Source organism: Chlorocebus sabaeus, chromosome 9 (assembly GCF_047675955.1).
Source record: "Chlorocebus sabaeus isolate Y175 chromosome 9, mChlSab1.0.hap1, whole genome shotgun sequence".
NCBI lineage: Eukaryota > Metazoa > Chordata > Mammalia > Primates > Cercopithecidae > Chlorocebus > Chlorocebus sabaeus.
In genome coordinates this window covers 104552786-104568102 of record NC_132912.1, presented here as the reverse complement: position 1 = coordinate 104568102, position 15317 = coordinate 104552786, and the positions used below count along the sequence as shown (strand labels likewise).

Genomic DNA, 15317 nt, shown 5'->3' with positions numbered 1-15317 from the left:
CCAGGTTGGAGTGCAATGGCACTATCTCGGCTCACAACAACCCTGGTTCAAGTGATTCTCCTGCCAGGCATCTGCCACCATGCCCAGCTAATTTTGTATTTTTAGTAGAAACGGAGTTTCTTCATGTTGGTCAGGCTGGCCTTGAACACCCGACCTCAGGTGATCCATCTGCCTCAGCCTCCCAAAGTGCTGGGATTACAGGCGTGAGCCACCACGCCCGCTGTATTTTTATATTTTTCTAGAGACTGTGTCTGGCAATATTGCCCAGGCTGGTTGCAAACACCAACACTGCACCCAGCCATCTGGGCCTGATAATTTAAGAAGACTTACATTCCTCAGATAAAGCTTCTTTTCGGCCAGGTGAGGTGGCACATGTCTGTAATCCCAGCACTTTGGGAGGCTGAGACTGGAGGATCACCTGAGCCCAGGAGTTCGAGACCAGCTCAGGCAAGATGTTGAGAGCCCTGTCTCTACCAAAAATGAACAAATTAAATGAGTGTGGTGTCGGGCACTCACCTATAGTCCCAGCTACTCGGGATGGCTGAGGCAGGAAGATCCCTTGAGAACCCAGGAATTCAATACTTAAGCTATGATTGCACCAGCCTGGGTGGCAAAAGTGAGACCTCTTCTCTTACAAAAAAAAAAGTTGTGTTCTCAACCCCAACGGACCACAATATCCAGTGAAGCTGCTATGGCCCCTAACTCTCAGCACAGGAGGTTCCTTAAGAAAATGCTTGGCCGGGCGCGGTGGCTCACGCCTGTAATCCTGGGTGACAGTGAAACTCCGTCTCAAAAAACAAACAAAAAACGCTTGCTCCTAACCCCCATCTCAACAATCCAGGATTGAAAAGAAGAGGGACCATGAAAGTCCCTGAAACTACAAGTTGGGCTACGGCTAGAGGAGGTAAATATCAGACTGAAGTGTAAGATGGACATTACTAAGTCTTAATCATCATTTCATGTTTATACCTCACAGGCTGAGACAGATTTCTCAAGCAACATAAACGTAAAGTGCATTAGGATAGGACTACAAGAGAGCTCTGAGAACATACAGCGAGGAGACCCAAACCCATCTAGGGCTCAGGGAAGGCTTCCCAAGGAAGCGATGCCCATGCTGAGGCCCAAGGGATCTCATGCCCCACTGCACACACCGCGCGCTCCCCATTCCCAAACGAGGCAGGCTTTTCATGCCTCCCTACCTTTGGACTCTGTTGTTCGTTCCACTTTCCTGGAGTACTGTCTTCCCTCCCCTCCTGCTCAGTAAAGCTAACTTCACATCCTTTATAATCCAGCTGAAAAGTGAAACCATGCCCACGGCCTCTCCCCAAAGGAGGAGTATCACCTGTTCTGAGCTCCAAAGTTCTTGGGGACACCTTGTGGGAACTGCGTGTGTGGTGGCTTGTCTCCACCACCGTACTGTGAGCTCATAGTGTTCCTAGAGCCCAGCACCAGGCAAGCTCTATAGATGTCTACTGAATGAAGCAATGAACGAATGATTTCATTTGAAATGGGATTAGGGGAAAATGATTCAAGGCAGAGGGTTGAGCTGAGCTCCTTGGAATGGTGTCTTTACCGAACCAAGCCTGGGTCAGGCAGATGTAATGAGCCCACATATTACAAGAATCTCCATAGAAAGTAGGTCAGTTCTTTCCTATCTCTTTAAGAACGAGAAGCCGCGGTTCCGCGCCTGCGCACTGAGAGAGTAAACACCTCTCCTTTTCACCTTCCCCCCTTCTCCCTATTGCCCCAACCGGCCGCAGCCTCCTCCCATACTCCCCTCCTTCGGGCCGGGAAATGGTCCGTCCCAGGGTGTCAGGCTTGTTCCGGAGGGTGGCAACCAGAAATGGTACATTCCACTGCCTTTATTACCTTATGCTTTTCGCGTCTCCTCTGTTCTATTTCCCCCTACCTAGAGGAGCTTAATAGGCTAGCCCCAAAAAAGGCGGGGGAGCCGGGCGGAGGGGACCGGTCTGAGCCGGTCTGCAGCGCAAGCGCAGTGCGGATAAACAGGAAGCGGGCGGTGGAGGCAGCAGCAGAGGAGAGCTCGGGGCTTCGGGGGGAAACAGCAGAAGAGCTAAGATTAACTGGAGGGCAGCAGAGGCCGAGAACGAGGAGGGGAGCCTTGGCCGTCTTCTTCCAGCGAACGAGAGGTCACAGCCTCGCTCTCCGCTTAGGCTTCTGGCGCCCCAGCTTAAAGCTGAGGCTGCGGCTGACAAAGGGCTCGCGCCGGTGCCGCCGCCCTTTTCATCCGGGCATTCGGGTCCCTGCGGAGAGGGAGGGGGAAGGGCAGAGGGGGAGGGGAAGGAGCCGGAGGGGCGCACACTTGGTGCTGAAGCCCTCTCCAGGGCTCCGGGCCTGTGGCCCAACGGACGGAGGCCGAGGAGGACCCGCAGAGGTGGCGGCGGCCGGGGGCAGGAGGATGGTGCAGAAGGAGAGTCAAGCGACGCTGGAGGAGCGGGAGAGCGAGCTCAGCTCCAACCCTGCCGCCTCTGCGGGGGCATCGCTGGAGCCGCCGGCAGCTCCGGCACCCGGAGAAGACAACCCCGCCGGGGCTGGGGGAGCGGCGGTGGCCGGGGCTGCAGGAGGGGCTCGGCGGTTCCTGTGTGGCGTGGTGGAAGGTGAGCGCCCTCCTTCCCGCCCCGCCTTGGCACTGACACGTTCTGTCCTCGGGAGAAGGGTGGTGGCGGGGCTTTTGGAGGCTGTAGAAGTCTGGAAAGCCTTTGGGTCTGAAATGTGGCCCTGCTAAAGCGAGGGGGAGAGACGAGATGTTGGGCCTAATCTCCTCGCACGTCCTTAGACGGCGTCGAATTCCCCCCGGCCACTCACAAGCCTGACCCCACCCGTCTTGGGCTTGGAGCCAAGTCAGCTCCTAAGGAGGCGGTGGTTAGGAGCCTGGTGCTCTGTTAGCCTCTGAGTTCTACTTTGTACCTTGGGATCTTATTCCCTAGGGTTGTCTGCGTTCCATTGAAAAAATGTGTATAGTTCCTCTGTTACCACCTTTTGTGGAAAATCGACCCACATTGACGTGCTTGTACTTCTGGAGTGAAGAGAAGCACGGTTGGCCTATAGTATTTCAAGTTCCACTTTGCTTAGAATATTTTTGTTGCTTCTCCCTACCCCCGCAAAGATTCATTTGCAACTTAGGAAATTATCCTCTTTCCCAGCTACTGTACTTTGCTGTCGAGGGATGAAGCTTTGGCTTTAATCACCGATTCTCAAAGTATCTGAGATGCATAGTTTGAATTTAGTGACCGCAGAAATGGCGTTAAAAATGCCATTCTCCCCTTTTTTCCCATTTACAGTCGAAAAGAATGATGGACTTTTTTGGTAGTGAGAGAAAATTACCAGATGCTTGTTTTCACAGTTTCTGGATAAGAATGGACAGATAGTCCACCTTGCAGCTCTATAGAGGCACAAATCGGTTACATTATTGCTCTTTCCGCAATTACAGCGTATATTTGAATTTTCTGAAGTATTTTGGCCGACTCAGAGTTTCCTAGATGTTTGTTTTATATCTCTCTTGTATGTAATGGCGTGGATAAGGGTAAAAAAAAATATTTAAAAAACCAAAAAGGTATGGAAAAAGGATTGCTCTCGAGGTTGGGAACATCAGCTTTTCTATTTTTTTCACCTTATAAATTAGAGTATTTTGTGAAAAATGGGTGGTGGTTATGGTACAGACCATAACAGGCTACTTTGCTGCTACAGTAAGGCGTGAAAGAGTTCAGCGAAGTTAACTGTCTTGCAGAATTTGGGGGACTACAGAATCGAAAACTGCTGTATAGCAGTTTTCTACTATATAGTGTTCATCAAAATGGACTACTATATAGTGTTCATCAAAAATGATTGCATTGTGTGACTTATATCGATGTATTTATTGGCTTGAGTGCAGGGAGATTTTAGAGAAAGAATCTGGTTTTTGTTATCAAAGATCTTGGGGTGGGGATGAGAGAGTGCTGGGAAATTTCGGAACTAGACTGGAATGAGTCTAAGGAAACTTGCCAGCCCATTATACCTTCAGTAATAAAAGGAGAAAACTCATTTGGTTTAAATTGGTTTGTTTAGAATAGTATTAAAAGGCGATTTTTCCTATTTAAAGAACAGAGTTGTCTGCCATTCTGTCGTTTATTCCTCCTCCCTCCCTTGCCCTTGTGTATTTTCTTAGTGACTGAGCACCTGAACTAGCACTGATTTTTTTTGTGTGTGTTTTTTTGTTGTTTTTGTTTTTTTTGCGGGGGGGAGACAGAGTCTCGCTCTGTCGCCCAGACTGGAGTGCAGCGGCACAATCTTGGCTCACTGCAACCTCCGCCTTCCGGGTTCAAGCAATTCTTCTCCTTCAGCCTCCCAAGTAGCTGGCCCGGCTAATTTTTTGTATTTTAGTCGAAACAGGGGTTTCACCGTGTTGCCCAGGCTAGTCTCCACCTCCGGAGCTCAGGCAGTCCGCCCGCCTCGGTCTCCCAAAGTGCTAAGATTACAGGCGTGAACTACCTCTACCTCGCCTGGCTGTTTTTTTTTTTTTTTTTTTTTTTTAGTTTTTGATACCTCTTGATTGGCACCAGCCCTAAAATGAATGAGCATAGAAATACTATAGTTACTGCTAGGATTTCTTTCTTGTTTTCTTTCCGTCACAAAACTTTCTTGGTTTTTGACTCATACTTTAACAGCATTGCTTCCTCTTTGTGGTGCCAGTCAACCTGAAACCATGAACCTGACTCTCAAAATAGCCAAGGTAGGGTTTCTAAAAATTAAAACGTTTAAGCTAGACATTTGAAAAGTCTTTTTTTATATTGGAACAACTCTGAAAGGATGTTTAATGCCTACTTCTTAAAAAAAAATGATAATGCTAAGTGCCGTAGGGATGCTAAAGACTTGTATAGATCTGCCTAATCAAGAATATTTTGTATTGGCCGGGTGCGGTAGCTCACTCCTGTAATCCCAGCACTTCGGGAGGCCGAGGCGGGCGGATCACGAGGTCAGGAGATCCAGACTAGCCTGGCCAACATGGCGAAACCCAGTCTCTACTAAAAATAGAAAAAATTAGCTGGGCATGGTTGCGGGCGCCTTTAATCCCAGCTACTCGGGAGGCAGAGACAGGAGAATCACTTGAACCCGGGAGTTGGAGGCATAGGTTGTATTGAACAGAGATCGTGCCACTGCACTCCAGCCTGGGCGACAGCGAGATTCCGCCTCAAAAAAAAAAAATTTATATCACTTGTGAAAGGGTAACATTAGATTGTCCAGATGAAAGTGCTACAGTTTTATACATTGGTATGTAATGAATTTAATCTGTCATTGTCCTTTTTGTGGTGCAGAGGAGTCATTCTGCATAGAGGTTGGAGCTAAAATTCATTCCAGAAATTTCTGTTCTAGACTAGTCTCTTATATAGACTGTGTGGGTTTATGTAGAACATTTTGTGTTCAGAATGCTTTTATTAACCTTCTTCATGGTACTCTTGAGAGGCTGTCCTTATCTCTTACTGATGGTTAGACTGAGACAGGTGGAAAGTAAAGGTTAGACAAGATGTAAAGTGTGTGGTTTGAGCTGTGATAAGCACACTAGGGAGTTCTAGATACCAGTTTGATGCTTATTCAACAATTTAGGTCATCGGTCTGCAAGTTTGTTTTCAGCAGTTTGCATAACTAATATTTTGTCCTCTTATAGGATACTCTGGGGCAAGTCACATTTTTGAGTTTTCTGTGTTTATTCTTTCCATTTAGGACCAGAAGTAACATTCTTGAATTTTTATTTATTCAGACCTTTGCACTGTAATTAAGATTGTGTGAGAGTTTGTTGTTTGGGCCAGTTAGGCTGTTGAATTTCTTGGGAATGTGGTTTTGGGCATTTTTTGATCCCTTTGATTATATCATTGTATCGAGAACTTTTTTTGAGAGAGTGTTTTGCTCTGTCACCCAGGCTGGAATGCAATGGCGCGGATCTTGGCTCACCACAACCTCCGCCTCCTGGGTTCAAGTGATTCTCCTGCCCTAGCCTCCCAAGTAGTTGGAATTCCAGTCCTGGCCAGGAACTTTTTTTAAAAAAAAAAAGAAGCACGATCATAAAATTAAGTCTCTGATTTTTTTTTTTTTTTTTTTTTTGAGACAGAGTCTCCCAGGCTGGAGTGCAGTAACTGTCTCCCAGGCTGGAGTGCAGTAACTGGATCTTGGCTCACTGCAAGCTCCGCCTTCCAGGTTCACGCCATTCTCCTGCCTCAGCCTCCCGAGTAGCTGGGACTACAGACACCCGCCACCTCGCCCGGCTTGTTTTTTGTATTTTTTAGTAGAGACGGAGTTTCACCATGTTAGCCAGGATGTTCTCGATCTCCTGACCTCGTGATCCATCCGTCTCGGCCTCCCAAAGTGCTGGGATTACAGGCCTGAGCCACCAGGCCCGGCTCTCTCATTTTTTTAACTGCTTGACATGTTGATCTCCCCTCACCCTTTTTTTTTTCTTTTTTTTTTTTTGTTGTTGTTGTTTGAGATGGAGTCTTACTCAGTCACCCAGGCTGGAGTGCAGTGGCGCCATTTCGGCGCACTGCAACCTCTGCCTTCCAGGTTCAGGTGATTGTTGTTTCTCAGCCTCCCAAATAGCTGGGATTACAGGTATTTGCCACCATACCTGGCTAATTTTTGTGTTTTTAGTAGAGACAGGGTTTCGCCGTGTTGGCCAGGGTGAGTCTGGAACTCCTGACCTCAAGTGATCTACCCGCCTCAGCCTCCCGAAGTTCTGGGATTACAGGCATGGGCCACCTCACCTGGCCTCCCCTCACCCTTTCTAAAGCAGTTTTAATCCTTCTAGGAAGTAATTGTTACTGTTGGCAGCTTGTGTTACATTGCTGCCCTTCACCATTGTAAGATTGAGATCTCTTACAAAATTGGATTTACATATATTTGGACTTTATCAATAGTGAAAAAAAATGATAGATGTTTGTTGTTTTAAAATAACTATCACCTAAGTAACTAATGTCATGGTAGAAAAAAAAAGAAAATGTACCTAAGCAAAAATGGAATAAAAGTCACCTTGTAGTGTCACCACCGAAAGATAAAGGAACCTTAGTATTTTATTAAATATCATTCTGATTTGGTGTATTTTATGTTTTTTACAAAATAGGCTTGTATGTTTTTAACTTTTCTCAATAAAGCTTACCACATTTTAAAACTGAATATAATTTCAGTCTTTCTTTCAATCTAGGATTTTACGGAAGACCTTGGATTATGGAACAGAGAAAAGAACTCTTTAGAAGGTAAATCTTTATTATATGAAGGAGAGAGAACCTTAAACTCCCAACATTTTCTTTTGTTTGAAGAAATACTAACAGTGAATAGCCCAGGTGCATTTTGATAGTTTCTCAATTACAGAAGTTATTTTACCTTGGTCCCTTATTTCTTCACCTAGGCCTTTGGTTTTCAGACTTTTCCTGGGGAGCGGAATAGGTTTTGGGCTTCACCTTACCCAGAGCTGTTGTGTTTTTTAAGACTGTTTATATGTTGGCATACATTGTAATACTTACTTTTTTTTCCTTTTTCTTTTTTTTTGAGACGGAGTCTCACTCTTTCGCCCAGCCTGGAGTGCAGTGGCACTATCTCGGTTCACTGCAAGCTCCGCTCCTGGGTTCACGCCATTCTCCTGCCTCAGCCTCCCGAGTAACTCGGACTACAGGTGCCCGCCACCACGTCCGGCTACTTTTTTGTATTTTTAGTAGAGACGGGGTTTCACCGTGTTAGCCAGGATGGTCTCGATCTCCTGACCTCGTAATCCACCTGCCTCGGCCTCCCAAAGTGCTGGGATTACAGGTGTGAGCCACTGCACCTGGCCTGTAATACTTCATTTTTAAAATGCCACTGATTACAAAAAGGTTAAAAGCTACTGTCAGAGAATATTAGCTTTGTATGAGATGGATATGCTCCAAGAAGAGGGAAATTGAGATTGACAGCCTATAAATGTTGCCTGTTTATACATATGTAATTTTCTTTCTCCTTAAGGCTCCAGAAATGGGAATTAAATACATATTTGTATGCCCCAAAAGATGACTACAAACATAGGATGTTTTGGCGAGAGATGTATTCAGTGGAGGAAGCTGGTAATCTTTTTCTTTTTAATCCATAAATTCAGAATCTGTGAAGAAAACAGTTATATTTTAAATGTAGTTGTACAAGAATTTTATGACATTTTATTTTTATTTTGTAGGTAGTTTCCTTTTCTTCTATCTGGTAACTATTCAGTTAGCTGAGATTGAAAGAGTGCTCTGCACTAGCAAGGTCATGACCATACGTGTGATGTCATGGGCGTGCTAGGCTGACTCCACCTATTCTGTGGTCATAGATTGTGCTGCTTACTTCTGCCAGTGGAATAAACAGTGGGCCACTGGGCAAAGAAGTGCTGGAGCTGGGCTAGGCCCAGGGCAAGGCAAGTGAGGCACGTACCTTGGGTGCAAATTTTAAGGGACCCCCAAAAAAGTAATCAAGATAAATAATAATTTATGCAGTATTTTTAAAAAACAAAATTAATGCAGAAATTCATGATGGAAACAATGCTAAAATTTTAGGTAAAGATAGGATCAGCACTAGTGATTGTTCCTTTTGCTTCAGGCTCTAGTATGGCTTGGCCTTGTCAACAATTACTGATCCTTACCCTAGTCCAGGAAAGTGGGAAGCCATTAATAGGCTGTCTTTGGTTTTGTTTGTTTTTGTTTGTTTTTGTTTTTTGAGACAGAATCTTTCTCTGTCCCCCAGGCTGGCGTGCAGTGGTGTGGTCTCGGCTAACTGCAACCTCTGCCTCCCGAGTTCAAGAGATTCTGGTGTCGCAGCTTCCCCAGTAGCTGGGATTACAGGCGCCTGCCGCCATGCCCAGCCAGTTTTTGTATTTTTAGTAGAAATGGGGGTTCGTCATGTTGGCCAGGGCGGTCTTGAACTCCTGACCTCAAGCGATCGGCCTGCCTCAGCCTCCCAAAGTGCTGGGATTACAGGCTTGAGCCCACTTGCCCACCTGGCCTGCTATGGGTATACTTATGTTGAGTTGATTACATAAAATTGCTGAAAAGTTAGTAGTATAGCATTGAACCACCTGAGTAAATTAGAGAGGTGCTTTTCTTTGGGAACTTGTGAATGGTGAAACATTTTTGTACTTGAAATTAAATAGTATACACGTATAGCTAACATAGCTAACAAGATACTCGGTTACAGAGCCCAGCCAAGGCACAGAAGAAGGCTGAAAGTTTTCTTGAATTACGAAGAAGCAATTACAACTTATCCCATCTGCATCTAGTGTTGTGGTTTACTACTTTATTTAAGTGTGCCTTCAACTTAATTACTTTCTGGTGGTGCTGATAATGAAACTTAATGTGATCAATAATTAAAATAGAGTAAAAATAACTATCTTGAGATACTGCTGAAAATTATTCAAAAATATGTCCTGTGGTATATAGTAGTAGTATTTAAGTTGATTTAGGGAAATTGTCAGTTGATAATTTTAAAAGCTTAAAATCTATAATTAACATTTTTCCCATGGATAGAAACAGATCAAGATTGTGAAGGCCATGACTTACCTCTGGTTCTTTTTCTTTTTCTTTTTTTGGAAACAGCCTTTGTCACTTTGTTACCCAGGCTGGAGTTCAGTGCCTTACTGCAATTTTGATCTCCCGGGCTCAAGCAATCCTCCCGCCTCAGCCCCCAAAGTAGCTGGGACTCCAGGTGCAGATCACCATGCTCAGCTAATTTTTGTATATTTTGTAGAGAGAGGGGTTTGCCATGTTACCTGTGCTGGTCTCAAACTTCTGAACTCAAGCAATCAACTTGCCGTGGCCTCTCTTAAGTGCTGGGATTACAGGCATGATTCTGTTATTTTGTTTGTTTGTTTTGTTTTGTTTTTTTGAGATGAAGTCTTGTTCTGTCGTCCAGGCTGGAGTGCAGTGGTGCAATCTTGGTTCACTGCAACCTCTGCCTTCAGGGTTCAAGCAATTCTCCTGCCTCAGCCTCCCTAGCAGCTGGGATTACAAGTATGCGCCACCACGCCTGGCTAATTTTTGTATTTTTAGTAGAGATGGGGTTTCACAATGTTGGCCAGACTGGTCTCGAACTCCTCACCTCAGGTAATCCTCCTGCCTGGCCTCCCAAAGTCCTGGGGTTACAGGCATGAGCCATTGGGCCTGGCCTACCCTGATTCTTAAGAAAGCATTTTTTTTTTTCATATTATAAAGTAGTTATGTGTAGGTTTATTTAGTTAGGAATTCCAGTTGTTCAGAGGCGGCAAAACGAAAAAAAAAGCAAGATCCAGTACCATGGCTTATGCCTGCAATCCTAACACTATGAGAGGCTGAGGCAGGTGGATCACTTGAGGCCAGGAGTTCGAGACCAGCCTGGGTGATATGGCAAAACCCCATCTCTACTAAAAATACAAAAATTAGCTGGTTATGCCTGTAATCCCAGCTACTCAGGAGGCAGAGGTTGCAGTGAGTCAGGATCGTACCACTGTACTCCAGCCTTGGGCAACAGAGCAAGACTCTCAAAATAAAAAAGCAGCAGCTGCATTTTATGCCTTTCAAATGCTTCAGGAAATAGAAATGGCTTAAGTTCAGTAAGAGAATTGACAGTTAATTCAGTGTTCTTGAGAAATGGCAATGAAAGGGAGGATAATGTTTATTGATTTTAGCCTGTTTCCCCAAAAGGATAAGAAACTATTTGGAAGTGAAAAAGAAGGGCCTCTTATTTTCTGTTGGTTCAGATTTCAAAGGTGTGAAAACTATTCTTTTTTCCTTACTGTGTCATTAAATCACTTCAGGCTTGTACCATTTTGTATGGCCTGTTGTTAAGTTGGACATGACAACTTGTAAAATGTAAGGATCTTTTCCTTTTTTTGTAAGTTAGAAATAACCTCTTCAGTGAAGGTTCTTTTAGTTTTCTGTTCTGCTTTCTAAAAACATGGACTCTGTTCTTTAGAACAACTTATGACTCTCATCTCTGCTGCACGAGAATATGAGATAGAGTTCATCTATGCGATCTCACCTGGATTGGATATCACTTTTTCTAACCCCAAGGAAGTATCCACATTGAAACGTAAATTGGACCAGGTAACTCCTTACTTTTTTTTCATTTTTCGTGACTCTGTACTTGAAATTAAAAGTTTACTCAGTTGCTTTTATGATGTAAAAAGGAAATCAAATTCATATTTCTTTCTTTTTTTGTTTGTTTTGTTTTTTGAGGCAGAGTCTCGCTCTGTTGCCCAGGCTGGAGTGCAGTGGCACGATCTTGGCTCACTGCAACCTCCTCTGCCTCCTGGGTTCAAGTGATTCTTCTGCCTCAGCTTCCCTAGTAGCTAGGACTATAGGTGTGTGCCATCATGCCCGGTTAATTTTTGTATTTTTAGTAGAGACGAGGCCTTCACCATGGCGGCCAGGCTGGTCTTGAACTCCTGACCTCATGATCTTCCCAAAGTGCTGGGATTACAGGTGTGAGTCACCACGCCTGGCCTTGTATTTCTTTATTTCTATAAGAATTTTTTTTACTTTGAATGCTTTCTTTTTTGGAGATAGAGTCTTACCCTGTTGCCTGGAGTGCAGTGGACCAATTTCGGCTCACTGCAACCTCCACCTCCCGAGTTCAAGCGATTCTCGTGCCTCAGCCTCCTTAGTACCTATTACAGGCACACTACCATGCCTGGCTAATTTTTATATTTTTAGTAGAGACAGGGTTTTGCCACGTTGGCCAGGCTGGTCTCGAACTCCTGACTTTAGGTGATCCACCCACCTCAGCCTCCCAAAGTGCCGGGATTACAGTCACACTCCGCCACACCCAGCCTTGAATCCTTCTGATAGAGGAATATTTTCCAAATTAAGTAAAAAGAGCTTTACTAGAGGTACTGGTTCTTCTCAAATTTCAGTTTGCATAAGAACTGCCTTAAAAGAATGATTAGAAGTGAAGCTTAAAAGAATGCTGACTACTGGACTTTATTTCCCAAATTGATAAGGTGGGGACCGGGAATCTAGGTGATTGGTGGTCAAGAACCAAATTTTGAGAAATTATATATACCCTAGGCTGCTTGGCTTGAATTTACAACTGAGATTATAGAAACAGGGTTTCACCTATTAGACATTAGTTTCTTCAATTAATGGACAAAGAGATGTCTGGAAATGGCTAATTTCCCAAGGTGAGAAGAAAAACAGACTAGGTGAACCTAACTGAGTGTGAAGTTTGCTTAATGTAAATGCTGCACACTTCCTTTGGTCAAATGTAGGGGGCTTCCATTTTCCTTTTTTTTGAAACCGAGTCTTGCTCTGTCACCTAGGCTGGAGTGCAGTGGCGTGATCTCACCTCATGGCAATCTCTGCCTCCTGGGTTCAAGCAATTCTCTGGCCTCAGCCTCCTGAGTAACTGGAATTACAGGCGTGCGCTACCACACCTGGCTAATGTTTTCGTATTTTTAGTAGAGACAGGGTTTCGCCATGTTGGCCAGGCTGGTCTCGAACTCCTGGCCTCATGATTTGCCAGCCTCGGCCTCCTGAAGTGCTGGGATTACAAGCGTGAGCCACCGCTCCTGGCCCCATTTTCCCGTTTTTTAAGTTTGCTGATTTTTCTATATACATGTCTTATTTCTTTAGGCAAAGATTTATATGGGTGGCATTAAAATGTCTGGTAAAAAATTTAAGGCAGTTGAAATTTTCATTAATGAAGCTGTTTTCCTATTTCATAAAATTCTGCGGTTCTTTCTGATTCATACCTGGTTAGGTTTATCTGCAAAGGGATCAGTGTACCTTTTGGGACTAGGACACAGCCTGGCTTTTTCATGTCTTAAGGTTATTCATATTTCTGTATTTTTCTGACTTTGTCGGGTCTTCTACAATCAGCAGCCCATGAGTTAGCCAAGAGGCTAGGCCACTTTGTAGAAACTTTGTTGGATCATATTGTCATATAAGTTGAGTATCCCTAATTCAGAAATCTGAAATGCTCCAAAATATGAAACTTTTTGAGCTCCGTAAAATTCAAAGGAAATGATAATTGGAGCATTTCAGATTTTGGATTTTCAGATTAGGGATGCTGAATATAATACAGATAGATATTCCAAAATCCATAAAAAAAACCCCAAAATCCAAAACATTTTTGGTCCCAAGCATTTCAGATAAGGAATACTTAACCTGTAGTGCATTCAAACCCAAATGAGAAATGGGTCCCAAAACTCTGTTTGACTTAGAATTTTTTTAATTAAAAATGTAAAAACAACCTGTCATTGAACATTCTAGTAAGGAAAATATTGGATTTTAAGTATAACTATTAACTCTATACTTTAATGTTTGGAATTGTTAATTTTTTTACTCTTGATTCTTTTTTTCTCCTCCTAGGTTTCTCAGTTTGGGTGCAGGTCATTTGCTTTGCTTTTTGATGATATAGACCATAATATGTGTGCAGCAGACAAAGAGGTATTCAGTTCTTTTGCTCATGCCCAGGTCTCCATCACAAATGAAATCTATCAGTACCTAGGAGAGCCAGAAACTTTCCTCTTCTGTCCCACAGGTATTGTATATAATGGCTTTATATTTAACTAGTCTTCTTAGAATATGTAACTTATAAAGGACCATGGGCCCCATTCTCTCTCCACTTCCCTCCTCCCTTGGTGTATAAAAGTAGGAATCTTTTTTTAGAAGACATTTTTCAAGATCCTAAATTGGAAAAATTTTAGGAACTAATAAATGACAACTGACTAGACAAAATATTTTTATGTATTTTTTAGTACTGGAAGTATATGAACTTTGTCAATATTAAAAGAGGGATAGTATTGAAATGAAAACTGGAGAAAAACCAAGTTACTTTGCCTTTTACCTTAGTCACTTCTCATTTCCTCCTACTTGTCCCCTTTTTCTGCCCATGCATATCTGTCCCTTTTTGCACTCCTCCCACTTCCATCTGGGCTCTTATTTCAAGTAGTCAGCATAGAAAGCATAACAGTTTTTCCTCTTTTCTTTTTGCCCCTCTGGTTTCTTTCATTGAAAATATTTTAGTCTCTTAGTTGCTTCTCAAAATTCAACTTACAAGAGGTTTTTCCCCAGACTTCCCTGTTCAGGAAGAATTTTAGACTAAATTACTTAACTTTCTTTGTGTGTATTATGAGCCGGGAACCTTATTTTAGTTGAGTACTACATTAGTACCCAAAAGTTTTAAGATTATACTGGGAATTAATTAGCTGCGAGTTACAGTTTAAGTTGCAGTTGAGTACTAATAGCCGTTGGTATATGCCTTTTTTAAAAATGTTTTTTAATTTTACTTTTAAATTTGTGTTAGTTATTTAGAGACCGGGTTATGAAACTGGCTAATTTTTTTATTTTTGGTAGAGACGCCATATTGCCCAGGTTAGTCTCGAACTCCTGGGCTCAAATGATCCACCCGCTTCAGCCTCCCAAAATGCTGGGGTTGCAGGTGTGAGCCACTGTGCCCAGCTGCCATTGGCATATTCTTGTATTAGTTCTATTATGATATTATCAATTCATTCTGTTTGCATTTAATTGTAACTGAGAAAAGTAGGCAATTCAGAATTCTGTAGAAAATGCTGCAGTTCTTGTTTCTTTAGTAAACTTGTATTTCTAGTAACTGTAGTATCGTAAGAATTGATCTGTACTACTGTTGGAGGAAAAATATCAGATTTTATGAATTTCTTAAATGAACTGCCCACTTGAATTTAATTCCTTGTAGGAGGCCTTTTATCATTTGGATGAAAAGAATTTAGAATTGGCAGACATTTTTTTCCACATTCAAAAACACATGATCCTTTTGGGAGGCCGAGGCGGGCAGATTGCCTGAGCTCAGGAGTTTGCACCCAGCCTGGGCAACATGGTGAAACCCCGTCTTTACTAAAATAAAAAAAAAAACTAGCCAGGCGTGGCGGCGTGTGCCTGTAGTCCCAGCTACTCGGGAGGCTGAGGCAGGAGAATAGCTTGAGCCCGGGAGGTGGAGGTTGCAGTGAGCCGAGATTTCATCACTGCACTTTAGCCTGGGCATCAGAGCGAGACTCCATCTCAAAGAAGACAAACAACCCATGAACATTTTGTTCCTGACTTTTTTACTTTTCTCCCTACATTTAGAATATTGTGGCACTTTCTGTTATCCAAATGTGTCTCAGTCTCCATATTTAAGGACTGTGGGTGAAAAGCTTCTACCTGGAATTGAAGTGCTTTGGACAGGTAAGTCTTTTAAGATTCATACAGTCAAACTTGAATTAACTAGGACTTAGAGAAATTGCTTGTTCTTGTTAATTGAATACCTTTATTTTTGTTGTTGTTTGTTTGTTTTTTTGTTTGAGATGGAGTTTTGCTCTTGTTGCCCAGGCTGCAGTACAG

General features: G+C 43.3%; 1 protein-coding gene across 2 annotated transcripts in view; it reads left to right on the top strand.

Moving 5' to 3' along the window:
* The first annotated feature begins 1985 nt into the window (after positions 1-1985).
* The window catches only part of OGA (O-GlcNAcase), a 34968-nt gene continuing 21636 nt past the window's right edge, over positions 1986-15317 (top strand). For both annotated transcript variants that reach the window (XM_007963929.3, XM_007963927.3), the window contains exons 1-6: positions 1986-2618; positions 7190-7241; positions 7981-8078; positions 10933-11063; positions 13329-13500; positions 15063-15161. In XM_007963929.3, the coding sequence (XP_007962120.2) occupies positions 2420-2618; positions 7190-7241; positions 7981-8078; positions 10933-11063; positions 13329-13500; positions 15063-15161 (751 nt within the window). In that variant the 5' untranslated portion in view covers positions 1986-2419. The remainder of the gene's footprint in view (positions 2619-7189; positions 7242-7980; positions 8079-10932; positions 11064-13328; positions 13501-15062; positions 15162-15317) is intronic.